The 27,290-nt window shown below is 42.5% G+C and overlaps 1 protein-coding gene across 2 annotated transcripts in view; it reads left to right on the top strand.

The window, feature by feature from the left end:
* Positions 1 to 26,845, top strand: part of sepsecs (Sep (O-phosphoserine) tRNA:Sec (selenocysteine) tRNA synthase) — a 106,718-nt gene extending 79,873 nt beyond the window's left edge. For both annotated transcript variants that reach the window (XM_038791473.1, XM_038791474.1), the window contains 4 exons: positions 2,595 to 2,686; positions 19,620 to 19,713; positions 25,751 to 25,841; positions 26,185 to 26,845. In XM_038791473.1, the coding sequence (XP_038647401.1) occupies positions 2,595 to 2,686; positions 19,620 to 19,713; positions 25,751 to 25,841; positions 26,185 to 26,464 (557 nt within the window). In that variant the 3' untranslated portion in view covers positions 26,465 to 26,845. The remainder of the gene's footprint in view (positions 1 to 2,594; positions 2,687 to 19,619; positions 19,714 to 25,750; positions 25,842 to 26,184) is intronic.
* Positions 26,846 to 27,290: the final 445 nt, after the last annotated feature.

Below are 27,290 nucleotides of genomic sequence, written 5' to 3' on the forward strand. Positions count from 1 at the left end.
GCTTGAAATAACAATCTCTTTTTCCTATCCTGTTTCCCTAAACTGCCTTTTAAAACAAACCTTTTGGTTGCCACTTTGGAATTTGATCAACTCAAGCATAGTTTTTAGAAAGATCTGTTATAGACATTCTGCAGTGAAATTTCCACAATTTGCCCCCAATCTCTTGCTGTCACTTTGGTAAACCATCAGTGAAAACCTTGAACCAATGGCCAATTATGTAAGCTCTCTATGGTTTCCACTGAAATTATAGAGGGAGATTAGGAAATTCCAACCCCTAAAATTTTACACTCAGCTGTGGCTGACGTGCAGAACATTAATTATGAAACTTTAGAAAATGTGGTGTAAGATTCAGTGCCAATATTTCTAGGCGCAATTGTTTGTGTTCAAAAATCGTTCAACCAACTTTGATGTTTAGAGCATTTTTGGCAAGACATTAACTTGTGTAGAATATTAATGCAACATCCTCCGTAATCTATTCTGTGGCTGAATGCTCTAAACAGTGTTAGATGGAATGGCATGATCAATTGCCCCTTAGTGTCCAATGGTTGGGTGGGGTTACAGGAATTGGGCGGGGGAGTGGGGAGTGGGGGATGCTATGATTCTATGCTTTGTAAAAATGTTCAATCGTAACAATGGCCGACACTTTGCAATGAGTGTCAAAGGACCGGCTCTTGCCATTCTCCTTGCGCACAGTTGTCCATTGACATTTTGCAAGCTAATCAACAGTGATTTCACATAATTGTGTCTCTGTTTGAATTTGGATATGTGGCATATGTGCGCAAGTCCAAGTAGTAGAGAAGGTTTTTCAAACAATCGGTTTGAAGAACCCTCACTGAGACATGCAGACTGAAAACTTGGAAGTGAAAAAGCAGGCATTATAAATGAATCATTGGGCTGGTGGTGTGTTACAGTTCACTGAGGGAGTTCGTGTTCCTGTGGCAACAAACACTTTACATGTTTGTTGTCGTTTGGAGCTATGTATAGTGATGGCAGAGGCTCTAACTTTCTTTCCATGACTGCTCTTATCATCTAACATTGACATGTGTTGGAAGGATTTTCAGACTGATTTTCAGCCTGTTTGGCCATGTTATGGTCCTGAGGGTGGGACTCAAACCCAGAACATCTGGCTCAGAGGCCAGGATGCTACCCACCACACCAGAAGACAAATCATTGTACATGAAGCAAAATAAAGATTGAGATATCACAGGGGATTCAGAGAATACCTAAAATAATAAAATAGGGAAATTATATATTAAAAAACGATTTTTTTTTTGGAAAAAATCTACAACATTAATTTTCTTCAAAGGGAATAAGACACCAAATTGATTTTCTAGGGCTAGAGGGATGATCAGCATCATTATCACATAGTATGCTTTTTAAACACTCAGTTCCACCTGATTGAACAAGCCCTAACTTTTGCAGCTGTTTTCAGAGTCAGGATTTTAGATCATTATCCTCTAATTGATTCCATCAGCAACGATTACAACAGCCCAGTTTTTGGAGGAGCAGGGGATTGTGACAGCAACTTCCAATTTTATGTGCTTAATTGTACATGTATTGATGCCCAACGGCGTTGTGTGTTTCACCCAGTAATGACTGCAAATGCTGACTGCCTTGCCGTTATTTATACAGCAAAATTTTAGGCATTGGGGGCGATTCTCCGATATGGCGGCCAAGTATTCGTGCCATCGTGAAAGCCATTGCATTTCACGACGGCCGAACAGGGCCCGGCCACAACCTGTTGTGGGCCAGCACGGCGCTGGAGTGGTTCATGCCGCTCCAGCCTCCGTAGACGGCGGCAGATGGGTGCCGCGCCAACCCACGCGTGCACAGTTGGGCCAGCTCAATCCTGCGCATGCGCGGGAAATTTCTTGCGCGCCGGCTCCGACCCAACATGGGGTCGGTGTTCAGGGGCCGGCCGCGGCGGAATGTAGGTTGGGTGGGCCCGGGGGGGGGGGGGGGGGGGCGCCGATCGGTGGGCCCCGACCGCGGGCCAGACCCCCTTCGGAGGGCCCCTCCCTGTTTACAGTAACTTCATTGCAGTGTTAATGTGAAGCCTACTTGTGACACTAGTAAAGATTATTATTATTATTGTTATTATTATTACTATCATAGTGTCTATCCCTCACGTATGAGGTTAGTGAATTGGTTGACTGTGAGGGGCATCACAGTTGAGCTCAATCCTGGCACCATTTAGTAGTGACCATTGCACAGTTATCATAACTGGGATATCCCCCCAAATCATCAGCTCTCGGGTGTTATAGGCACATATAACATCAATATTTACTTCCCTGAAGGGCGGCACAGTGGCGCAGTGGTCCGCACTGCTGCCTCACGGCAGTTTGCACCTTCTCCCATATCTGTGTGGGTCTCACCCCCCACAACCCAAAGATGTGCAGGGTAGGTGGATTGGCCACGTTAAATTGCCCCTTAATTGGAAAAATTTTAAAAATAAATAACATTTGCCTCCCTGACTTAGGTTAACCACTGTTAAGTAAGTTTGCATGGCTTACGATTATAACCATAAAACTGAGGGACCTCTATTTTCATTTGTATAATTAAGAATGAAAAATGTTTCCCGTTGATATTTCTAGGCCGAGCTTCGGCATCGCCTTCAACTGATGTTCTTATTACATTGCTGTCACTCGGTGTGAATGGTTATAAGCGCCTCTTAAAAGAACGAAAGGTGAGTTTGTGGTGTTCCATTGCTACTCTACTGTTCTATATTTTTCTGTTTCCACTTTCATTCTCAGCAAATAGCTGTCATGTTGTGGTATTCAATTGTATTGCATTATTAATGGATTTTTAAAATGCTGTTTCTCAAAGTATACTTGCATCAGCTTTTCTGTTATAGTTTGTGCTTCTAATGTTTTATGTAAAGAATTTGTGCAGAGAGAAACGAATTATATTTCATACATTTCCTTCCTCTGATTATAATAGTATATAATAATAGAGTTTCAGTGCAATTCTATTATACCACTGTTTTTTAAAACACAAAATATCATAAATTGTAGTATATAAGACAACCTCATTTTTCCAACACCAAAAATCATGGGCTGGATTTGCCTTAAATGGGGCTATGTCCACATGCCAGCGTAAAAACGCTGGCGTTTCACTCCAGACTTTCCTGAAAAAAATAAACAGCAATTCACTTGCCTGCAGGGGGCTGGCAGGGACCCGGGAGCTTCACGCAGCTTTGGCTGCAGATACGTGCTCCCGCACTTCCGGTTCCAGATCCGTGCATGCGCACAGCGGCTGCCTTCAGCAGCCATGCCAAATGCGATGGCGGACTTGGACCGCGGGCCAGGACCAAGAAACAAGGTCCCACCGATCTGCCCTGCGCCACTTAGTCCCTGTCCCCCCCCCTCCCAGCCGCGCGACGTGATTCGCGGGTGAGCGATTCTCCGGGGACCGGAGAATTGCGGGAGCGGCGCTGGGCCTAATTCCTGCGTAAAGGTCGATTCTCCGCCCCCGCGCCAAGCGCTATTTCGGCGTGGGGCTGCAGAGAATCCAGCCCCATATTTTTGCATTTGCTCAGTGTATAAGTTGACCTCCCTTCTCAGCCATGACATGCTATACTTGCATTCGGAATCAGCCTCAATTTTTGCACCACGCAAATACATGTTTTACTTACCTTATAACTGAATGCAAGGTATGTAACAGATGATTGGGCTGTATTGCAAAGATGCACAAAAGTTTAGGACTCACTCACTCTTTACTTTGGATGCCAATGACACTTCAAAGGTTATTGGGGTTGGCAAGAATGTGGAGTAGAGGTTTAAATCAGATTAGCTATGATCTTATTGAATGGCTGAGCAGACTTGAGGGGTCCAGTGACCTACCTCACCCAACCTTTTTGGACACTCAGGGCAATTTAGCATGGCCAATCTACCTAGTCTACACATCTTTAGACTGTGGGAGGAAACCGGAACACCCGGAGGAAACCCACGCACCCACGGGGAGAACGTGCAGACTCCACACAGACAGTGACCCAAGCCGGGAATCGAACCTGGGATCCTGGAGCTGTGAAGCGACTATGCTAACCACGGTGCTATGGTATAGTTGTATGTCATAATGGCGACCACCAACACCCACGTTGATGGTTTACTTTTATACTTGATCACCACCGAATATCTATCCTCACCCTCAAATTGCATTTCCCATTGTTTGTGCGTGTGCGTGGTGTCATCTGCTTGTCTGACAGTTCGTCTTAAAGAGGGAAGCTTGATGACGATTTGGAACTATCATCTGAAGCTCTAACAATTTCTACACCCATCCCAGGCCAACATCTCAAGTTTAACCAGACAATGTGAAACCTCAACTTCCTATTTTACTCTGACCTGAATTTCAATCCTGTATGCATTTCATCACAAATATCAGTTTCTTCCAGCTTATAATATCTCCTGGTTCTGCCTCTCACTTAGTCCATTTGCTGCTGAAACCCTTTTCCATTTTTTCATTACCTTCAGACTTGACTATTCCAGAGTTTTCCTGACTGGCCTCCGAGCATCAATGCCCCTTAAACAGTTACTCGAAACCTCTGCTACACATATATCCCATACTAAATTCTGCTCGCCCTTACTTTCTGACGTACATCGGCCTCCACTCAACCCCTATGTAAAATCATTATCTTTGCATTTAAATCCATCTTTATAACCCCAGCTAATCAATAACCCCCTCTCCATAAGAACTCTTCATTCCTCCAACTCTGCCCTCTGACCATTACCTTCAGCTGCCTAGACACACCCCCCTCTGGATTTCCCTCTCTAAACATCTACATAAGAAATAGAAGCAACAGTATGCTACACACCTGCTGGGGTCCACTCCACCTTTCCTGAGGACCATAGCTGATCTTTGACTTCAACTCCATATTCCAGTCCAATCAGATATCATTTAATTCCCCATGACATCAGAAATCGATTGATCTCTGCCTTTAATGTACTCAACGACGAACATCTTCAGCACTTTGAGGTAGGGAATTCCAAAGATTCACGAGTGAAGAAATTCATCCTCTGCCTCTCCAATTTCCTCTCCTGCTTTAAGAACCCCCTTAAAATTCACATGTTTACCGCGTTTTTGTGACTCTTCCTAATATCGGATTTTTTAGTTCAGTGTTTGTTCACCTCTGAGATACACCTCGCAATACTTAAAGTGACAAATTCCTACATTACAACAGTGATTACAGTTCAAAAATACTGAATTGACCATAAAACGTTTTACAATGTCCTGATATTGTGAAAGGTGCTCTATAAAACAAGTCTTTCTTCCCTTCATTCTTCATATAAATGCAAGTTGTAGTTATACAGTTTGAAGTCAAGGCTTTAGAATGCAGAAACAATTTACTAGAACAATACTTTGGATGAAGGACTTCAGTTTTGCGGATAGGCCAGAGCAGCTGAATTATTCTCTTTAAGGCAGAGACGATTAAGAGGAGATTTGAGAGAGGCATTCAAAATCTTGAATGGTTTTAGTAGAGTAAACAGGACAATGTGTTTGCAGTGGCAGAACGATTGGTAACCGGAGAATACAGATTTCAGATGATTGGCAGAAAAAGCAGAGGGGACATGAGGAAGTATTGTTTTACACAGCAAGTTGTTGTGATTCGGAATGCACTGCCTTGAAGCAGATTTAACAGTAACATTCAGAAGGTATTAGAATAAATACACGAAGGGGAAAATAATGGCATGGCAAAGGGGAAAGAGCAGAGATTAATTGACTAGTTCCAGCAAAGAGCTGCACAGGCACAGCGGGCTGAATGCCCTTGTGTGCTGCATCATTCTAGAATTCATCAAACCCCAGTAATATTCATTATCTGGTATTGTAATAATGGTATTTCAGTGTTTAAATCTATTTCTCGTTGTGTATAGTTAATATCAATTTATGGATGTTGGTGTGTTTCTTTTTACCGGGCAGGACGGTAGCACAAGTGGATAGCACTGTGGCTTCACAGCACCAGGGTCCCAGGTTCGATTCCCCGCTGGGTCATGTCTGCGTGGGTTTCCTCCGGGTGCTCCGTGTGTTGTTTGCACATTCTTCCCGCGCTTGCGTGGGTTTCACCCCCACGACCCAAAGATGTGCAGGGTAGGTGGATTGGCCATGCTAAATTACCCCTTGATCGCTAAAGGTGCCCAAAATCAGACAAAACACTACAAAATTCTTATGCATCTCCCATTTCTTACCTGTTTACCTGTTTTCCTGTTGCATGTTCAGAGAATCAAAAGATTGCTTTTGAATTGCGTGCTGAACAATGATTGACTATGAATGTCTTATCATCTGTTTCACTGTAACATTGTCAGCAAAAAAATTGAATGATAAAACCAGCTACAACAAGGGGTTATGGTGAAGGAACCTCATTAATCTGATTTTTACTAATTGGTGACTTTTCAGATATGTTCGGCTGCCTTGTACGTAAAAGCTTGTAGAAATTAATTCATCATGTTTATTCCTATTCGCTATTATGAGCATAATCGAGGTATAAAGTATAACATTTGTTTCTGGAACAGTATTGCGCATTAAATCAGGCTTCAGTTCCAAGAGGCAAATTTACATCAAATGCTGCATTGAAATGCCGAATCAGATTAGTCACCCCATAAATCCTTTTAAATTTTGCGGATGTATTTGCAGGAAAAAGATGTGCAAGAATATTCAATTGTATTCAGAAATTATTTTGATATATTAATCCAGACAGGTTCCTACAGAAACGCTATGGCTCTGACATATCAGTGTTCTTTATTGGGGAAAGTGAATTGTCCTTGGCAGCTGTTTCAGATTAATAGACAGAACAAAATGCTCAACTGATAAGCAATTGCGTGCTGTTCTATTGAGAACTAAATGGTAACTTCCTCTGATGGCTCAATTGAGCTATGCAGAAAAGGAAGGTCCTCAGTTCTGTTTGACCTTCGGCAGAGTGGCAGGAGGAGAGCCACAATTGGTATTGTTACTTTTAGGTTAAGGAGGAAACGAAAATGAGCAGCTCCCTGCCACTTATAGCTCTTCACTAACCCTTGCTAACATGTTTGGGTGTTGGGACAAGGACGGAATCTGGTTCAGTTGTAACAGCCCTGTCAGCCTTGGTGTTGGTTATCCTGTCATGACGGGCTGTCCAGGATCACGCGTGTAGAACGACCACTTGGGTTTTGAACTGGCGCTCACTGAACCAAGAGACTTGTGGAAATAAGGAGTCCATGCCTTCATGAGATGAGGGATGAAGAAGAGAAGAAAAGGAGCGCTTTTGATGTCGCCGAAGCCCGAACGGTTTTCTTTCTGAAGCCGGACCACAATGGACGGTCGCTACAGAGAGTACGGAGGGGATGATTCTTGGAACGCTGGAGGAGAAGATGGTCAAGGGTTTACACCTTGTGAGTCCTGTGATTCCAGGTCTTCAATGAGTGACCATGATCCATACAGGTCTGGCTACGGCTATGGTTATGGTGATTCTGGACCTAATTATAATGATTCCTACGGAGGTCACTATGACCACTATGACAACTTCTACGGGAGTCGCAGAGATCAGTACCACAACAGAGCATATAGCAGCCAACAGGGTCAAAATTGGGCTGAGACTGGGCTCCAAATAAGAGAGCAAACTAGAATGACCCCTACATGGTTCCAGGCAGATGTCTGCACAGTGGAATGACATGTCAATGGGAGGCAGAGACTTCAATTCTGCCTCCTCCACCTGTAACTTCCCCTTGCTCTTCTCCACAAACATTATCCCCATGGGCCTGTTCCGAGCTCGGGGCTCGGCAAGAGCATTTGGTGGCAGACTGAGAAGGAGAGACAAGAATCAAAACAGAGGCAGGAAGAAAGTTGTAGGTGGTCCAGGTAAGAGGAAACAGTCAACGAGCATCACTGAAGACCCTGAAAACAAACAAGCCAAAACAGATGATGGTGAAGATTCTGACGCTGAAGAAAAGGAAGATGATGGGGTTGAATCAGGTGGTGAGGACGAGGATTCAAATGAGAAAGGAGAGAAGAAACCAAAGAGTTTTCCTACTATGCAAGAGAAGAAGAAGACTGGCAAATCCAAGAAGAATTGTGACCGTCTCACAGAGAGAATAACATATGCCTGCTCGGTGTGTAAGTTCCGTACATTTGAAGGTGAGGAGATTGCTGCTCACACGAAGAGCAAGTTTCACAAGGAAACTTTAAAGTTAATTGGGACCAAACTCAGACTGCTGACCTCTTGGATGAATACATCTAGAACAAGAACAGGAAAACACGCCGAGAGCAGATTGGAGATGAAACTATTCTGAAAAAGCAGCTGATGCAGCAAAACGATGTACTCCAGTGTATTGGTTTGGAGCAATGCAGGAAAAAGGTGAAAGCAGCCCATTGTATGGCTTGTGAGATGTTCATTCCTATGCAGGCTGGCTTCATTGCACAACACATGAGGTCAGCTAACCATAACCAAAACCGTAAAGCAGCTACCGAGAGAGCCAAAAAAGGGTAGTCTAGTTGTTACTAAGAGCATCTTGAATAACAGAAATATTGCAACGATGCGAGAGAAGTATGTCAAGGGTGAAAAACCATTCACCGATGATCCAGATGACAAGGATGACGAGGAGGCTAGCATGCAGGAAGGTGAAGGTGATGGGCTCAACGATAGCACCAATGATGGAGAGAAGAAAGAGGGAGAAGGTGGCGAAGAAGGTGAAGGCAGTAATGGTGAAGGTAGTGACGGTGAAGAAGGTGCTGGGAGTGATGAAGGCGAAGAAGCAATAGATAAATCTGAGGAAGCAGCTAATGCTGCAGATGAAGAAATGGAGTCAGAGCCTGAAGCTGAGATGGAAGACTTGGGAGGAGAGGAAAATGCAAATGAAAGGAAAGACTCCAAAGAGCCATTTGAAGCTGATGAAGATAAGATTCTGGAAGGAGCGGATGACGCGTTAGAGTAACTTTAGTGTGATTTCCTGAAAAGATGTGGATAAATTATTATCTTCCCCAGTCATTCTCTAAAGCTTATGGTAGTTTTAACGTTTCTCATTGTTTGACTTGCGAGTAGAGTTGGTATATTGCTGTACTTGAGTTCCAGCTGATTGTTTCATGCATCTTGTAAATGCTCCCTATGTATTGTGCTGAATGGCTTTTCACAGTGATGGAGACCATAATCTCTCCTGAAGCTTTGTGTGAAACATTTTACAATAACCTTCTTCCCATATAAAAAAAAAGAAGAGAAGAAAAGTGAGGTGAAAGATTCCATGTTATTGCAGTTCCAGGAAAATTTTATTGGGGGTTCCATAGTCAATTGCAAAATTGAGTTCTGATGGTACAAATTCAAATAAGGCTAGGTGGGCATCTCCAAATTAACCAGCTTATAACTATTTTCTCCTGAAGATGTTGATTTACGCCCCCAATCTACTTAGCATCTGGTCTCGTTTTCTGCCTTACTATGACCACTTCAGAGCATTATTAGAGTCAGTGAAACCATATTCCTACTTCCAAGTTTTAAGGGAAGTGATATTTTGACAGTGCCCAGATATAGAATATGTGGTTATGGGCAACATCATGGCATACAGTTGGTTTTTGCCTTGGATGAAGAGAAACTGTTCAGCATTCCAACTATTCCTGGCTGTTAGCTAGCTGAAACTGTGCATTCAATAAGGGGTGATTTGTACTTTGCTTTGAGTTTCCCTACTTCCCAATTAAATGGCTTTTGTCCCTAACTGACCCAGCTCACATGTAAAGGATGGCTAATTGGACTAGAACCTTGTTTGTCGAATCATCTACTTTGTTCAGGAGCCAATTCAAAGGAAAATGTGAAGGAAAAATGAATGAACATATTAAACCTTAAGAGAAGAACCGTCAGGAGGAGCATAAAGAGATTTGAATAGTCTTTACTTCTGGTGAACTGCTTAAATGATCCTTTTTAAAAAGAAATGTGTGTGTGATGCGAATAAGCTTCAATTCCACATGATAAAAAAAGACTGTCACAAATGAAAAGATTAATGCACTGCAAATTTTGCTGATTTATGGCAGCTGTCACAGCACTTTACTGCATTCACAGCATTCCTAGCTGTGTACTGATGCCTGACTAGTTGCAGGGTGAAATGCTGAAAACAGCACAAAGAAAACACTACACAGGTGCAAGTCAGACCAGTTTGGTCTGTCAGCGATACAGGAAAGCTTAGAATAATATCCAAGTAACTTGTGACTGTGCAAGGCATGAAGCCAACTAATTAACTCCATGCTCTAGGGTAATCTATATCTTTCCATATTGGACAATTATATTCATCTGTGTGAACATATATCCTGAACTCATTTAAACAATGAATTTACCTATCAATGATAAATGTGATGAATTCCTTTTCACTCTTTGGCCAGAACGTTGTGGAGGCAATGGGGGTCTCAGCCATTGGCTGGAGAGCCAACCACAGCCCCACATTGCCCTTTTAATTGTAAGGCCTGCCATATCATGCACCAAACAAGCACTTGATAAGACAACAGTAGCAGCAATGGTAGTGGGATGGCTCTTATAAGGAACCCCACTTCCCAACGCCAAGTCCTTTGATCAGGCACTGAGTGCCTTTCAACAAGGGCCATCACCAATGGAAGGTCGTTCACGAGCCTTCCCACCACAGACTTAATCAAGGTGGAGGCAGAAAGACGATGGGGTCCCAACCGCCATTGTGCTTTATTAAATTCTCCACCTTCCAACTTGCTACAAGGGAGGGCACATGATTCCACCCTTTGTTTTCATCCATGAATTCTAATTGAGTGACAATTCTATTTTTATTAAGTAGCTGTTGGGTTTTGAGCTGTTGTTTCATGTGCAGTGTCATATTTTCAAGTTTAACAGAGACAAAAGCAAGCTTGCTGTTTTGATCCATATACCAACCTGGGTACTGTTTTTATACATCAAAAGCACTACTTGCAGGCACATGGGAGTAGACCATCTGTGTGGAATAATTCCAGCTTTGATGTCATGACGTTTCATTTGAATGAACATAAGAACATAATGATGTCATGAAAGAGGAATATTCCTGCATTCTCATTTGTAATGTCGCTGCCTCTTTTCTGGTGTTTTTCTAAATTCATTTACAAGATGTGTAGCTGGTTAGGCCAGCATTTTTTTGCCCATCCCTAGTTGCCCTTCAGAAGGTGGTGGTGAGTTGCCTTCTTGAACCACTGCAGTCCTTGGGGTGTAGGTACACCCACTGTGCTGTTCGGGAGGGCAATCCAGTATTTTGCCCCAGCAACAGGTAAAGAACGGTGATATATTTCCATGTCAGGGTGGTGAGTGACTTGGAGGGAAACCTCCAGGTGGTGGGGATCCCAGATATCATTGTGCAGTCTTCCGCAAACATCCCCACTTCTGACCTTATGATGGAAGGAAGGTCATTGATGAAGCAGCTGAAGATGGTTGGGCCCAGACACTACCCTGAGGAATTCCTACTGTGATGTCCTGGTGTTGAGATGATTGACCTCCAATCACCACAACCATCTTCCTTTGTGCCAGTTGTGATTCCAACCAGCGGGGAGTTTTCCCCCGATTCCCACTGACTCCAGTTTAGCTAGGGCTCCTTGATACCATACCCTGTCAAATGCTGCCTTGATGTCAAGGACAGTCGCTCTCACCTCACCTCTGGCATTCAAGTAAAGACACAGGAATGGATGGAGACACTGCAACTGATACCAAGTGTACACATATCAATCTTTATATTATTTTTATGATTTTGTCATTTAGTATAATACTCTCCATAATGAATGGTGAAACTGGATAATGTCAAATATAATAATAATATTCTTTATTATTGTCACAAGTATGTTTACATTAACACTGCAATGAAGCTACTGTGAAAATCCCCTAGTCGCCACATCCTGGTGCCTGTTCAAGTACACGGAGGGAGAATTCAGAATGTCAAATTTACCTAACAGCACATCTTTGGGGACTTGTGGATATTACTCAGCATCTGACATTTTATATTAAATATAACTGACAGATGGACCAAAGATCCAGTGGGATCCAAAGTGACGATTAACAACTGAATACTGGTTGGAAAATACACTTCTATGTTGTATCTCTGGAACTGTACTACACTTGGCTCAATGTATTAATTCGGTGATGGGAGTGGGGTGACAGTGCAGTTGCCATTGCGATCAGTGCTATGGAGCAGATACACTGCAAAGAAATCCATTTATCCTGTGTCAAGGCATTATATCTGCTCACTAAATGTATGGAAGTGAAAAATCTATTGGTGTGGTAGGAGCAAGTACCATCTCATTCCTTATACAGCTGCTAAAAAAACATTTATTCTTCATTTTCCTGACTTGCTAGTGATTTACCACCAACATCTCAAATTCTTTTCCAAAACTTGGACACACAAATACTTTGAGCTACGCTTTAGAAAACTTTCAAAACTTAAGGAACTAGAAGTGCTGCTAGCTGGAAAATACCAAACATGATTTTTTTCAGTATCAAATGAGCTAGAAATTACATTTCGATGGGCTTCTGTTTCTGTAAATTGAAGACATCATTAAGTTTTAACCAAACTTGCGCGAAGTGAGCGCCTTGCATCAGAAACTGGCTAGGAAGTTTTCCACAGGTTTATGGATGGGATTGGATTGGATTTGTTTATTGGCCCGTGAACCGAGGTACAGTGAAAAGTATTTTTCTGCAAGCAGCTCAACAGATCATTCAGTACATGGGAAGAAAAGGGAATTAAACAAAATTCAAGAAAATACAAGAAGATACATAATAGGGCAACACAAGGTACACAATGTAACTGCATAAGCATTGGCATCGGATGAAGCGTACAGGGTGTAGTGTTAATGAGGTCAGTCAATAAGGGTCATTTAGGAGTCTGGTGACAGTGGGGAAGAAGCTGTTTTTGAGTCTGTTCGTACGTGTTCTCAGACTTCTGTATCTCCTGCCCGATGGAAGAAGTTGGAAAAGTGAGTAAGCCGGGTGGGAGGGATCCTTGATTATGCTGCCCGCTTTCCCCAGGCAGCAGGAGGTGTAGATGGAGTCCATGGATGGGAGGCAGGTTTGTGTGATGGACTGGGCGGTATTCATGACTCTCTGAAGTTCCTTGCGGTCCTGGGTCGAGCAGTTGCCATACCAGGCTGTGATGCAGCCCGATAGGATACTTTCTATAGTGCATCTGGAAAAGTTGGTAAGGGTTAATGGTAAGGACATGCCGACTTTCCTTAGTTTCCTGAGGAAGTATAGGCGCTGTTGTGCTTTCTTGGTGATAGCGTCGACGTGAGTGGACCAGGACAGATTTTTGGTGATGTGCACCCCTAGGAATTTGAAACTGCTAACCATCTCCACCTCGGCCCCGTTGATGCTGACAGGGGTGTGTACAGTATATTGCTTCCTGAAGTCGATGACCAGCTTTTTAGTTTTGCTGGCATTGAGGGAGAGATTGTTGTCGTTACACCACTCCACTAGGTTCTCTATCTCCCTCCTGTATTCTGACTCGTCGTTATTCGAGATCCGGCCCATTATGTTCGTATCGTCAGCAAACTTGTAGATGGAGTTGGAACCAAGTTTTGCCACGCAGTTGTGTGTGTACAGGGAGTAGAGTAGGGGGCTAAATACGCAGCCTTGCGGGGCACCGGTATTGAGGACTATTGTGGAGGAGGTGTTGGTGTTCATTCTTACTGATTGTGGTCTGTTGGACAGAAAATCGAGGATCCAGTTGCAGAGTGGAGAGCCAAGTCCTAGGTTTTGGAGCTTTGATATGAGCTTGGCTGGGATTATGGTGTTGAAGGCGGAGCTGTAGTCAATAAATAGGAGTCAGATGTAGGAGTCCTTGTTTTCGAGATGCTCTGGGGATGAGTGTAGGGCCAGGGAAATGGAGTCTGATGTGGACCGGTTGCGACAGTATGCGAATTGAAGTGGGTGAAGGTGTTCCGGGAGTATGGAGGTGATGCACTTCATGATCAGCCTCTCGAAGCACTTCATTACGACTGACGTCAGGGCCACCGGGCGGTAGTCGTTGAGGCACATTGCCTGGTTCTTCTTTGGCACCGGTATGATGGTGGTCTTCTTGAAGCAGGTGGGGACCTCGGAGTGGAGTAGGGATAGGTTAAAGATGTCTGTGAATACCTCTGCGAGCTGGTCTGTGCAGGCTCTGAGTGCACGACCAGGGTTCCCGTCCGGGCCCATCGCCTTCCGCGGGTTCACTTTCAGGAAGGCCGATCTGACTTCGGAAACTGTGATGGTGGGTATGGGTGAATTATGGGCTGCTGGGGCACTCGACATCGGATTGTTGGTTACCTGCTCGAACCGAGCATAGAATGCATTAAGTTCATCGGGGAGGGGTGCGCTGCTGCCAGAGATACTTCTCGGCTTCGCTTTGTAGCTCGTTATGTTGTTTAGTCCTTGCTACAACCGCCGAGAGTATGTCAGTGACTCTAGCTTAGTTTGATATTCTCTCTTGGCATCTCGGATGGCTTTGCGGAGGTCGTACCTGGATTTCTTGTATAGGACAGGGTCGTCTGCCTTGAACGCCTCAGATCTGTCCTTCAGTAGGGAGTCAATCTCGCGGTTGAGCCATGGTTTCTGGTTGGGGAACGTACATACTGCTTTCTTTGGCACGCAGTAATCCACACATTTGCTGATGAAGTCTGTGACGGTGGTGGCATACTCATTTCAGTTAGTCACTGAGTTCTTAGATATGGACCAGTCCACTGTCTCTAAGCAGTCATGTAAGAGCTCTTCTGTCTCCTCGGGCCAGCACTGCACAACCTTCTGAGCTGGATTCTCCCGCTTGAGTTTCTGCTTGTAAGCCGGGAGAAGGAACACAGTCTTATGGTCTGATTTCCCAAAATGCGGTCGGGGGATGGAACGTATGGCACCCTTGATTTTTGAGTAGCAGTGGTCAAGAGTGTTGTCACCCCTGGTGGGACAGGAGATGTGCTGGTGGAATTTTGGCAGTACACTCTTGAGGTTGGTCTTGTTGAAGTCTCCGGCCACGATGAACAAGGCCTCCGGGTGTTCTGTTTCGTAGTTGTTTATGACTGTATACAGTTCATCCAGCGCCTTCCTCACTTCTGCCAGGGGTGGGATGTAGACCGCTGTGATAATGGCTGAAGTGAACTCACGTCACGTGGAAGATAGTATGGGCGGCACTTTACGGTCAGGTATTCCAGGTCTGGGGAGCAGTAGGTCGCCAGGGTCGCCACATCCAAGCACCAGGAGGAATTGATGAGGAGGCAAACCCCTCCACCCTTCGCTTTGCCTGAAGATGCCGTGCGGTCCGCCCGGTGAATAGAGAAGCCTTCAGGTTGTATGGCACAGTCCGGTGAGGCGGGGGTGAGCCATGTCTCTGTGAAACAGAGCACACAGCAGTCTCTTACTTCCCTCTGAGAGGTAAGTCCGGCATTAAGTTCATCCAGCTTGTTTTCAATCGCTTGGACGTTTGCCAGTTCCAATGTTTATAGTTCTAATATAGTTCCAATGTTTGTAGTTCCAATATATATTCTTTTATATTCACATTCACAGTTTCTCCATAAAATAGGGTCGGAATCTTTCCTCACAATTCCTTTGGAAAGTTAACTCAGAAAACCTTTTGTTTTACACAAGATGCTGAAATTGGCAATTCTAAATGGCAATTAACTTGTATCACAGAACAAAGGTTCTAAAATACTGCAAAACAGTGCATCATGGTGGATTTGTAAGATAAATCCAATGATATTTGCACACCTATGTATTATTTCTCTCATCCTGTTTTGCTTGCTTTCTGCATTCTTATTGAACAGTAGGAGATTTTTTTTGTTGTTCTTGCATTTTAGATTAATTTGTATTCAGGAAAGACTGTGTCCATAATAAACAATCTTCTTTCTCCTATTTAAACTAGATCAATTCAGTTTGGCTGGTGGAGGGATCCTATTAAGATAAAATGGCACAATTAGATTAATTTTCTAAGTCTCATTAAATGTTCATTAACAACGTCATTTACACAGATGTCCTGTAGTCAGACAGTCACCATTCTTTATTTAGAATTCATGAAGATTTAATAGTGTGGAAACAATAAACTATTGCAATGAAATGCATATTTATTAAAAAAAATAATTACTGGTTACAGAGTTACAGAGAGGAACATGCATGGCTGGAAATATACCGCGGAAGATTTATGAATCTAAAAAATGATTGATTAAGATATGTTTTTATGGGCTTGGGAGTAAATCTATTCCTAGAAATGATTCCAGCTAGGGAAATAGAACATTCAGTGTCTGGATGGTACCTTAGATGAGGTTATTAACATTCTGTGAATTTGCGAATGTGACATTTTCAGTGGCATGACTAATTTTGATATAGAAATTACTAAAACAGCATACATGTTGGTTTTTGTAGTGCATGTAAGGCAGTTAGTAGAGGGTGGGTTTGTAATTGTCTAGATTTAAACAAAATGGATCATTTCATTTGTTGGTCACACATGTAAATTACTAAACTAGTTTGTGCAAACCAGTACAATGGGTTTCCACTTAGGACAGACAATTATGGGGAAAAATACCCTCTACACTATGTTTGCAATTTTGTACGCTTAGGTTTGGAACTGCTAACTAAATATATTTGGTGATGTGCCTCTTCAGTTGCTGCATTATGGTAAACAAGCTTAGGCAAGTGGTATGGCTACTAATAATTGTAATAATACTCATTAGGGCATTTGTTCCAGTTGAATGAAGCTAACGTTTGACTTTGGCAAAATTCTACATTCTGCAAAAAAGAATGACTGAGTGCAAGCAATCAGCAACTTTTCCAGAATTGAACCTCTGTTTTCATTTTCCTAGCTGGCTAATATGAATCCTGTACTTGGACTTTATTTACTCAGGTGTTGATTATGTACAGAAAATTTGATTGTTTTGTGATGCACTGTAGTTTAGAGTATGACGTCTGGGAAGCCTGACATAAGGACAATGTGTCTTTGAAGTTGCATTGTCACCAAGATCCATACATATAAAATAAGGTTATATGGGTAATATGCATCGGCAAGTGAAAATGTGTATTAAGAGAATAAACATCTTTCAACAAGTTAATGATGTATAAATGCTATCCTGTTTTAGAATCATTGTATATTACAATAAAAGGAACAGGGCCTTTGGCCCAACGAGTATAATGGTGGATGAAAGAAAAAGGGATGAAATTATCTGGGGAAAAGGGTAAATGTTAATAGGGGGTGGATGTGCCAAGTGGAATGTTTTCTTATAACTTCCTTATATTTATATGGCATTGTTATAAGCAATATATTCAGATTTATAAATGAGATGAGCACAAAAGAAGATGGTTGTGGTTGTTGGAGGTCAGTTATCTCAGTCCCGGGATATCATTGCAGGAGTTCCTCAGGGTAGTGTCCTAGGCCCAGCCATCTTCAGCTGCTAAAGACCTTCCTTCCAACATAAGGTCAGATGTGGGGATGTCGCTTATGATTGTGGGGATGTTCATTGATGCACAATGTTCAGCACCATTCACGACTGCTCAGACACTGAAGCAGTCTACATGCAAATGCAGCAAGACCTAGATAAAATCCAGGCTTGGGCTGACAAGTGGCAAGTAACATTCACGCCATAGAAGTGCCAAGCAATGACCATCTTCAATAAGAGAGAATCAAACCATTGCTCCTTGACATTCAATGGCATTGCCATCACTAAATCCCCTACTATCACCACCCTGGGGGTTACTATTTACCAGAAACTGAACTGAACTAGCCATATAAATACTGTAACTCACCGCTTGACTCTCCAAAGCCTGTCCATCACCTACAAGGCTCAAGTCAGGAATGCAATGGATTACTCTCCACTTGCCTGCCTGAGTGCAGCTCCAACAACACTCAAGAAACTTGACACCATCCAGGACAAAGCAGCCCACTTGATTGGCGCACCTCCAAAACCACTCACTCCCTCCAACACTCACACACACTAACAGTGGTGGTGTACTATTTACAAGATGCACTGCAGGAACTCATCAAAGCTCCTTAGGCAGCACATTCCAAACCCATGACCACTACCAACTAGAAGGACAAAAGCAGGAGATACCTGGGAACCCCCTCACCTGCACAATCCCCTCCAAGTCACTCACCGCCCTGACGTGGTAACATATTGCCGTTCTTTCACTATCACTGGGTCAAAATCCTGGAACTCCCTCCCTGACAGCATAGTGGGTGTAGCTACACCACTTGGACTGCAGCAGTTCAAGAAGACAGCTCGCCACAACCTTTTCAAGGGCAGTTAGGGATGGGCACACATGCTGGCCTCACAAACATAGCCCATATCCCATAAAAATTATTTTTTTAAAAAGGACTTTGTCTAGAAATTAGATAATTCAGTAAGCTATGGATATACAGACTCTCAAAGGTCCAGTTCCAATCATTTTACTGTTGGCGTTTTTAGATGTGTATATTGATGCATCAGGTTAAACAAGCAGCTCTTAAGTTTTCATTCTGTAGCAATAAGTGTCAGTATGTAGAAGTTGGAAAAATCAATAAGGATACATATTTTACAGCACAATTTTGTTCAATTTTTTCTGCTACATGTTATGCTTACTAATATAGTTGCTAGTATGTAAACAGTGAGCAAAACGGCTAATGCTGTTTTTTGTTATCAAGACCAAATTGTCATTTTCAGTATTTCTGTGCATAAAATTCCAGGCTTCATGATATTTGTGTTGTGCTTTTTACTGTTGCCTAGTTTTGGTGAAGTGATGTTATGAGTAACTCTCAACAATTGTAAGAAATCCCACTCTTTGTTCTCCAGGTTTTAGACAGTGGCTTGGGTATGTCTCAAATCGCATTACAGCCAAATAATTATTTAATTTTTGGGCTGTAGCCACATTTGATATTTTAAAAATAAATTTAGAGTACCCAATTTCTTCTTTCCAATTAAGGGACAATTTAGCATGACCTATCCACCTACCCTGCACATCTTTGGGTTGTGAGGGTGAGACCCACGCAGACACAGGGAGAATTTGCAAACTCCACATGGACAGTGACCCGGGGCTGGGATCAAACCCAGGTCCTCGGTGTGGTGAGGCAGCAATGCTAACTGCGGCGCTATCTTGCCGCCCCATAGCCAGTTTTGTAATGCAGGGAAATATGGCCCCAATTTACACAGAGCAAGATCATAATCAGCGATGGTATAAATTACTAGATTATTTGTTTTTGGTGGTGCTGGTTGAGAGGTCAATGTTGGCCAGCACACTAAGAGAAACATCCCTGCTCTTCAAAATAGTGCCTTGGCATTTTTACATTCACTTTGGAGTTGGCATTGAGCACGGTCTGTATTATCAAGCTGGAAAAATGAAAAGAATACGAACTGAGGAAGAAATTGTACACCGTATGTGTAATTGGAAGGTATGTAGAAGAAAAATGTTCAACAGGGGCAGCACGGTGGCACAGTGGGTTAGCCCTGCAGCCTCACGGCGCCAAGGCCCCAGGTTCAATCCCGGCTCTGGGTCACTGTCTGTGTGGAGTTCGCACATTCTGCCCCATGTTTGCGTGGGTTTCGCCCCCACAACCCAAAAGATGTGCAGGCTAGATGGACTGGCCATGCTAAATTGTCTCTTAATTGGAAAAAATGAATTGGGTACTCTAAATTTATAACAAAAAAGAAAAATGTTCAACAGTCATTACTATAAATCAGTTTGTTTTACTCAATGTAATTTTGTATTATTACAGGAAATGTTCACTTACCTTTCCACAGAAGTGAAGAAATTGTCTGAGGCTCATGGTGAAAGGCTTCTGGAGACCTCCCACAACCCTGTATCTTTAGGTAGATCTGATTTTATTTATTTTTTAACAAATGGTAATCGTTTGTGTGAACTTTCATCCAACTCTGTTAATTCGTTTATTTTTAACATTTCAAAAAAGTAAAATCTTTGTGTAATTTAGGTTAAGCAAATTTAATGTAACAGCTCAGGAAGTTTTATTTTGCATGATTTTGATTCAAATTAACAGGTAATTTAAGTTTAGAAGCTTTGATTTTAAGAGGAATTAAGCCTTTGGGAAGCCAGTCAATCTTGCAGATCTTGGAGAAAGTTACATTTTTAAATTATGCATTTACTAATATACAAATTATTATTTTATTGTGTCAGTGTTATACAAAATATATATTATTATTGAGGGAGTGACTAGCAGAATTTTAAGAAACGCTTTTAGCACCAGAACAAAAGAAAAATAATGTGAATGTTAGGAACCTGAAATAAAAACATAGAAATGTTGGTGAACATTGAACAGATCAAGCAACATCTATGGAGAGATGGAGAGCGTTTTAACATTTCAGGTCAATAATTTTTCAGTAGAACCCTCCTCCTCAGGCAGTGCCTCAGGATCAAGGCTGACTTGCTTCCATTCCATTTGATGGGTTTTGAAATGGTTGCTAACTCTAATGTGCAGTCTGCAGACACTACCACCTGTCAGGCAGGTGGTGCTGGGAAGCGTGGCTACATGGGTTGTATGGAGGTTTATGCACCCGCTCTTGATGCCTCGACTTCGCCTCTGCAGGTTCCCAAAAAAGTCTCTTGATATGTTCAGTGCCTTCCCGAATGTGCTTTCTCCTTTTAATTTGATCACAAGCCTGGAAGTCCCAAGTGTCAGTGAGCAAGTTTGGCTTCTTCAGGGATGATTTGAGGACATCCCTAAAGTGTTTCTGCTGTTCTTCTGGGAGTCTCCTGCTGTGGTAGAGCAATGTCTTTAGGAGACTGGTGTCAGGCATGCAAATGGTACTGTCTGTGCAGCAGACCTGGTTTTGAGTGGTTAGCATCTCGATGCTGGGTAAGTTGGCGTGGGAGAGGAATTACTGTTAGATCGCCTTTCTTGTCATCAGACAGGATCTTATGAAGGCACTGGTGATAGTACTTCTCCAGTGCTTTCAGGTGACTGCTGTAGGTTGTTACCGTCATAGAGATTTACAGCATGGAAACAGGCCTTCGGCCTAACGTGTCCATGCCGCCCAGTTTTTACCACTAAGCTAGTCCCAATTGCCCACATTTGGCCCATATCCCTCTATACCCATCTTTCCCATATAAGTGTCTAAAAGTTTCCGAAGTATATAAGAGCACAGTGATTACTGCTGCCTGCTAAACTATGACCTTAATCAAACCTGAGACAAAGCAGAACAAGTCTGATCTGAATTCCTTTCAGGATGTCCTGTTTTTCATTTAGCACTAGAGGTCACTATAACACAGCAGTTAGCATTTTCTCACAGTTTACTTGCAGCCTTGATTATATTAAAAAAAGGATTTGCTTTTGTACATTGCTTTTCTCAACGATCAGGCTGGCTAAAAATCTAGTCCCAAGAGTCTGGTTCAGGACATACTTTATTCTGTCATTGACCTTCGTTTATATATTCGTTGTGAGACTTACGAGATAATTGCAATCCAGTTGAAGGATTTGAATAACAGTTATGAATGTTGCTGGAACCTCAAGATTACATCTGTACCTTGAATTATTGAGCCATTATCAGTGATAAAATAAAATTAGTGAACTTGTTTTAAATCTGGGTGTTTTTCGCATGAAGCTGTCGCCCAGCTATTCAACACAAAGACTTAAATTCCTGCTTCTGAAGGTTAAAGTGATGCTATCCTAAAGCAGGAAAATACTATTACTGAGCTAAAAATATATTGCATCATGTGACTGGATCTGCAGTTTTTTTAAACAGTATGTTGCATAAAAATTTGATTATTGAACCCATTTCTTCCTTGTTCATTTTAACAAGAAATTGAGGGCAACACCACAGAGAGCTGCCTTTTTCGCTGGCTCTTACCCTTATTTTTTTAAGAAACAGAGTTCCCCGCTCCAAAAATTGATCACAAAACTTGTTGTTTTGAAGAGTTTTGATGCCAAATCCAAGTCAAACATGCCCATATTTGGTGAAGACGTTGCCACAGTGGAGCTGCTGGTAGAAAATATTCTCAATTTTTGAGCATTACCTAAGATGTGGTATAATCAGAATTAACATGAAAAACAAAGTATATTTGTCTATTCCCCACTTATTTATTTTTTATAAATTTAGACTGCCCAATTTTTTTTACATTATTAAGGGGCAATTTCGCGTGGCCAATCCACTTAACCTGCACATCTTTGGGTTGTGGGGGTGAAACCCACGCAGACACGGGGAGAATGTGCAAACTCCACATAGACAGTGACCCGGGGTCAGGATCAAACCCAGGTCCTCAGTGCCGTAGGCAGCAGTGTTAACCACTGTGCCACCGTGCCGCCTCGTCTATTCCTCACTCATGATGCTGACTATAACTCACTTGTTTTGTTTTTCAGTTTTAGTATGTAATTGGCACCTGACCATACTTTGCCAGATATCCTTGCATTTCAATCTGTTACCAGGAGTATTGTCGGTGAAGTGGATGATGCTGGTCTAATGTTCCTTTTTGTAATAGAGACACTTGAGATGCTTTGCAGCTGCTAGTCCTTCATTGATTTTTACTATTTCAAGTATTCATATCTGGAAAGTGATTTAATTTAATTTTTTTCCAAACAGCAGTCATAAAGCAAAAGCTCCATCTATGCTATTTTCACTTTAGATTGTGTAAACATTATTCCAAAGTAATTATAATTTTATGACAGCAAAATACCAGTTTAATTGCCATATAAACATTCATTGTAGCATGATATTACAGTACATAGCTTTGGTATTTATAACTTAGCCATGATTAGTTTTCTCAATTTAATTTAATGACAAATTTGATTAACCCTCTTGAATACTGAATGGCATTTGTTATTCTTAACTGGTGTGCTTGGAGTATGCCGACCAGCTTTAAACTCGGAAGGTTATGAGAGATACATGCTGACAGCACTAAGAATGGAATTAAATGCAGATTGCCAAAGCACATTTGGTAAGGGAGCATTTAATCGTGTGGGAGTGTGGCAAGGTTGAGACCTGCCATCTTTCCATCTCTGCCCCAATTTAATTCCGGGATGGGATAGCTTGTGGATAGCCTTTCCTCACTGCTGCCAATTGAGGCTGTTAAGTGGGAAATTAATGCCTACATAAGGCCCTCATCTAGGTGACACTGGTATTCAGTCACTCGCAGACTGGACACTTGTTATGCAGAAAGCCCAAAAAGCAAATCTTATCAGGGTTGCTTGTGTTTGTTTTGAAGGGGGTGGGGTGGGAGGTGTGGAAGACGGGAGAGAGAGAGAGAGAGTCCCTCATTGCTTGATTAGGGACTTGACATTTGGAGGGAGAGTTCTGCTGAAAGCCAACCCCCCCCCCATTCTTTCAAACTACCTCCCCTTTCTGCAAAGTGGAACCTGTGGCCCTCATCTGGCCAACACTCCCCTGTAGACTGAATTCATTGGAAACCCTGGACCTAGCACGGGTGCATTATGGCAGCAGCCACTGCCTCTCTGGCATGGCTGCTGGGAAATGCATAGCTACCAGCCACTGACTGACATGTATTGCTTGGGGGCAGGATTTAAACCCCCAGGTCCCTTGATCCTTGGAAGACCCTCCACTGCCAGTTACATGCTTGATTAGTTCGGCTTATGGGGCTGTTGACAGCTCTTAAGCCAGCCAGTAAGACTCCCATTGCCTATATTAAATACTGCTCTAAGCTTTTTTTAAAATATAAAGTGTCCATTTCCTAATTAAGGGGCAATTTTGGCTAGGCCAATCCAACTATCCTGCACGTCTTTGGGTTGTGGGGGTGAGACCCACGCAGGCACGGAGAGAATGTGCAAACTCAACATGGACAGTGACCTGGGGCCGGGATGGAAACCCGGTTCCTCAGTGCCGTGAGGTAGCAGTGCTAACCACTGTGCCACCAAATACTGCTGTAAGCTACATGACTATCTATGAACCATAAGTAAATATGGGGAAGGTAGACACTGGGCACACACAGCAGAGACATATTTAATGTTAGTTCAGACGTGACTCCAAAGACATTTGCCTACAAAACAACAGTCACTGTACATTACTATTTGAATCATTGTGCAAAACACTTTCAATGGGTGAAACCACTATATAAACACCAAAGTTACAGTGAAGGGGCTTTAAGATAAAAATTTAGAAGAATGACTTCATGCTGCTGGCAGTTATGTGCAGGTGGTGTGTTACACCTTTTCAAAGTTCTGATGAAAGATCATGACCTGAAAGTTGGCTCTGTTTCTCTTTCCATCGATTCTGCCAGATCTGCCCAGGGGCCTCACGGTAGCATGGTGGTTAGCATCAATGCTTCACAGCTCCAGGGTCCCAGGTTCGATTCCCGGCTGGGTCACTGTCTGTGTGGAGTCTGCACGTCCTCCCCGTGTGTGCGTGGGTTTCCTCCGGGTGCTCCGGTTTCCTCCCACAGTCCAAAGATGTGCGGGTTAGGTGGATTGGCCATGCTAAATTGCCCGTAGTGTAAGGTTAATGGGGGGGATTGTTGGGTTACGGGTATACGGGTTACGTGGGTTTAAGTAGGGTGATCATTGCTCGGCACAACATTGAGGGCCGAAGGGCCTGTTCTGTGCTGTACTGTTCTATGTTCTATCTGCTGTTTATTTCCAACATTTTTTGCCTTTATTTGTTTTGGAAGGGCCACGAAGGATCCAGCACGAGTTGAAGGATAGAAAGAAATAACATTTATTTACAATAACATATATACACAGCAGCAACTCCCTTGCTGCTCAATCTCCTCTAGCCGGTTCTAAACTGGCCAGCTTTATTTATGCAGGAAATCTGCCAATGATTTCTCTGCCCCCTCATTGGGGAAGCTCATACTCCCAAAGGATTGTGGGATTGCCATTAGTCCCCAGCTAATGGTAAGCAGGCAGGTTATACCAAATGGTATTATACCTGGCTCTTCCTAGCACAACACCCAATGAGGATTCCTGGGCTGTTTGTGAGCAGAGTCATGGATCTTTTTATGGACAGTTTTGCCCTTCTTTTTTTTTAATAAATTTAGAGTACCCAATTATTTTTTCCAATTAAGGGGCAATTTAGCGTGGCCAATCCACCTACTCTGCACATTTTTGGGTTGTGGGGGCGAAACCCACGCAGACACGGGGAGAATGTGCAAACTCCACACGGACAGTGACCCAGAGCCGGGATCGAACCTGGGACCTCAGCGCCGTGAGGCGGTTGTGCTAACCACTAGGCCACCGTGCTGCCCTCAGTTTTGCCCTTCTAAGGCCTGACTAAAGAGGTGGCACATTCTTCACTCATTTGGATCAGAAAATTGCACATTTGGCTCATAGACTCACATGGGAAATAGTTTGCACATTTAAGCAGCCTCCCATCTAATTCAGATCTAAAATCTGCGCACCCATGTACAAGCCAACTTGAAAATTGCATCAGGTGGCCCTTGGGCATCATTGAGGCAGCCAGAGTGTCTCCTCCACACATATCTTCATTCACTTATTGTTCAGGCGGGGAATAGGCAACCAGTAGTTAAAAAGCATTGGTGTGCATATTATTGCTGGGTCACTAATTTTAATTTTTGTTAATTTATTCAGAAGATTTCCTAATCTCTTTACCAGGCAAATTCCTTGGCAGCCAAGCTACTGTTTCTTGTCGCAATGTAAACAGCAGGTCCACAGGAGTGATCCTCTTCTTCCCTTATTATTTGATTTCACCAGTTGTTTGGAGAAAGTTGTGTTACTTTCATTCGGTTCCTCCCAGAGGCTGAGATTGAAAGTTTGATGTGTGCAGTATATAGTTTAAGCCCATTCTATTCTTTTGTTGCCGTCTCCCTCATTATAGCAATTTTCAAAAAGCTGGTATGTTTTGATTTGAAACACAAATTGTCTGCTTTATGTGAAGCTCATACGATGCAACCACCTCATATTGTGCCTTGCTTTTCCACTTATTTCAGCAATGTCCTTGAAAAGGTTTCATGAGCACAGTGATAAGGCTGTCACTCAGCTTGGATCTATGCTTTTCACCAGACTGGTATCTGGAGCCAGGTGAGTTGCGAAGTAATTGGCACGCTGAATGCACTTATTGATTGACTTGTGCTTTGTTTTCCTTTTTGTATGAGAATGATAAATATCTGTAGTGGGTATGTGAGCTGCATACACTGAGACTGGTCATTTTAAACACCCTCTCCTTGCCTATACGCAGAAGGCTTTAAAAAAAAAAACTTCTTCCACCTTGTTTTCTTTGTATTTGTTATATCATTTAAATTTTGAGTTGAATTAATTATGCTTTTGGAGTCAGTCTGCAGTGCAGTTTTGTTTTCAGTCAAACAGAACATGTATGCAAATGCTGCTTGGACCTGATCCACATTGTTTCTTTCTCTTGTCTCAGAGTTGTTCCTGTCTGCTCAGAACAAATGATAAATGGATACACTTTCCATGGATTTATGTCTCACACGAATAACTATCCGTGTCCTTATCTGAATGCTGCCTCAGCCATTGGAATAAAAAAACAAGATGTGGACCTTTTTATAAAAAAACTGGACAAATGTCTCAAGACCTTACTGAAAGAGAAAGGAATTGCAGGAGCAGAAATGGAAATTGAAGCAGAAATGTCGGCAAAATCTGAAGATGATGAGCAGAATTGCCAGAAAGTGTCCAAAATAGACTAAATGTCATCAGTAACCCTGTTTGATACCCCTTAAATTGGGCAAACCCTACTTGCTCAATTCAGAGGTAAATTTGCAGAAGTACATGACAGAGGAATATTTTGAAAACTTTCATTATTCCCATTTTATTTCTTTTAGTTTTCTTCGTCTTTGGTAAGGATAATTGTGTATCATCTGGAGACCCTTTTCCCTTTTCAAGGAATGTTGTGATGACTCTGAGGAGCTAATGCTTACCTGATTATTTTCTGAGAAAGACGAAAGCAACAATTCGATCATCATCTACAGTTAAGAATCTGCTGCAAATGGGGTATATATTCCATTTGACATTGCACTGTTTTCTTTGCTAATTATAAGCTGTCACAATAAATGTATGTCAAACTAAAACTTATGAATATGAATAACATTTGTACAGCGGTGGGTGGGAATGACCTATTTTCTTCTTTTAAGATGAGGGTTGGATGTCATCTGTTGCCTTCTATCTGAGGGTTTACTTGATATCCCAACATTACCGTAAGAAAGCACTTTTGTCCTTCGCACTAGGCAGTACAGGCCTTTGCCCTTCAGATACAGATAAGGCACAGAAAACTAGCATGCAGGTACCGCACATAAAAAAGAAAGTGAATTGAATGTGGCATTTATAGCTAAAGGAATAGAGTACGAAGGTAAGGAACACTATACCGAATGATCTGTTGAGCTGCTTGCAGAAAAATACTTTTCACTGTACCTCGGTACACGTGACAATAAACAAATCCAATCCAATCCAATTGTTGAAACTATACAAGGCATTGGTGAGACCACACCTCGAGTATTGTGCACAGTTTTGGTCCAC

Source organism: Scyliorhinus canicula, chromosome 3 (genome assembly GCF_902713615.1).
Source record: "Scyliorhinus canicula chromosome 3, sScyCan1.1, whole genome shotgun sequence".
Lineage (NCBI taxonomy): Eukaryota > Metazoa > Chordata > Chondrichthyes > Carcharhiniformes > Scyliorhinidae > Scyliorhinus > Scyliorhinus canicula.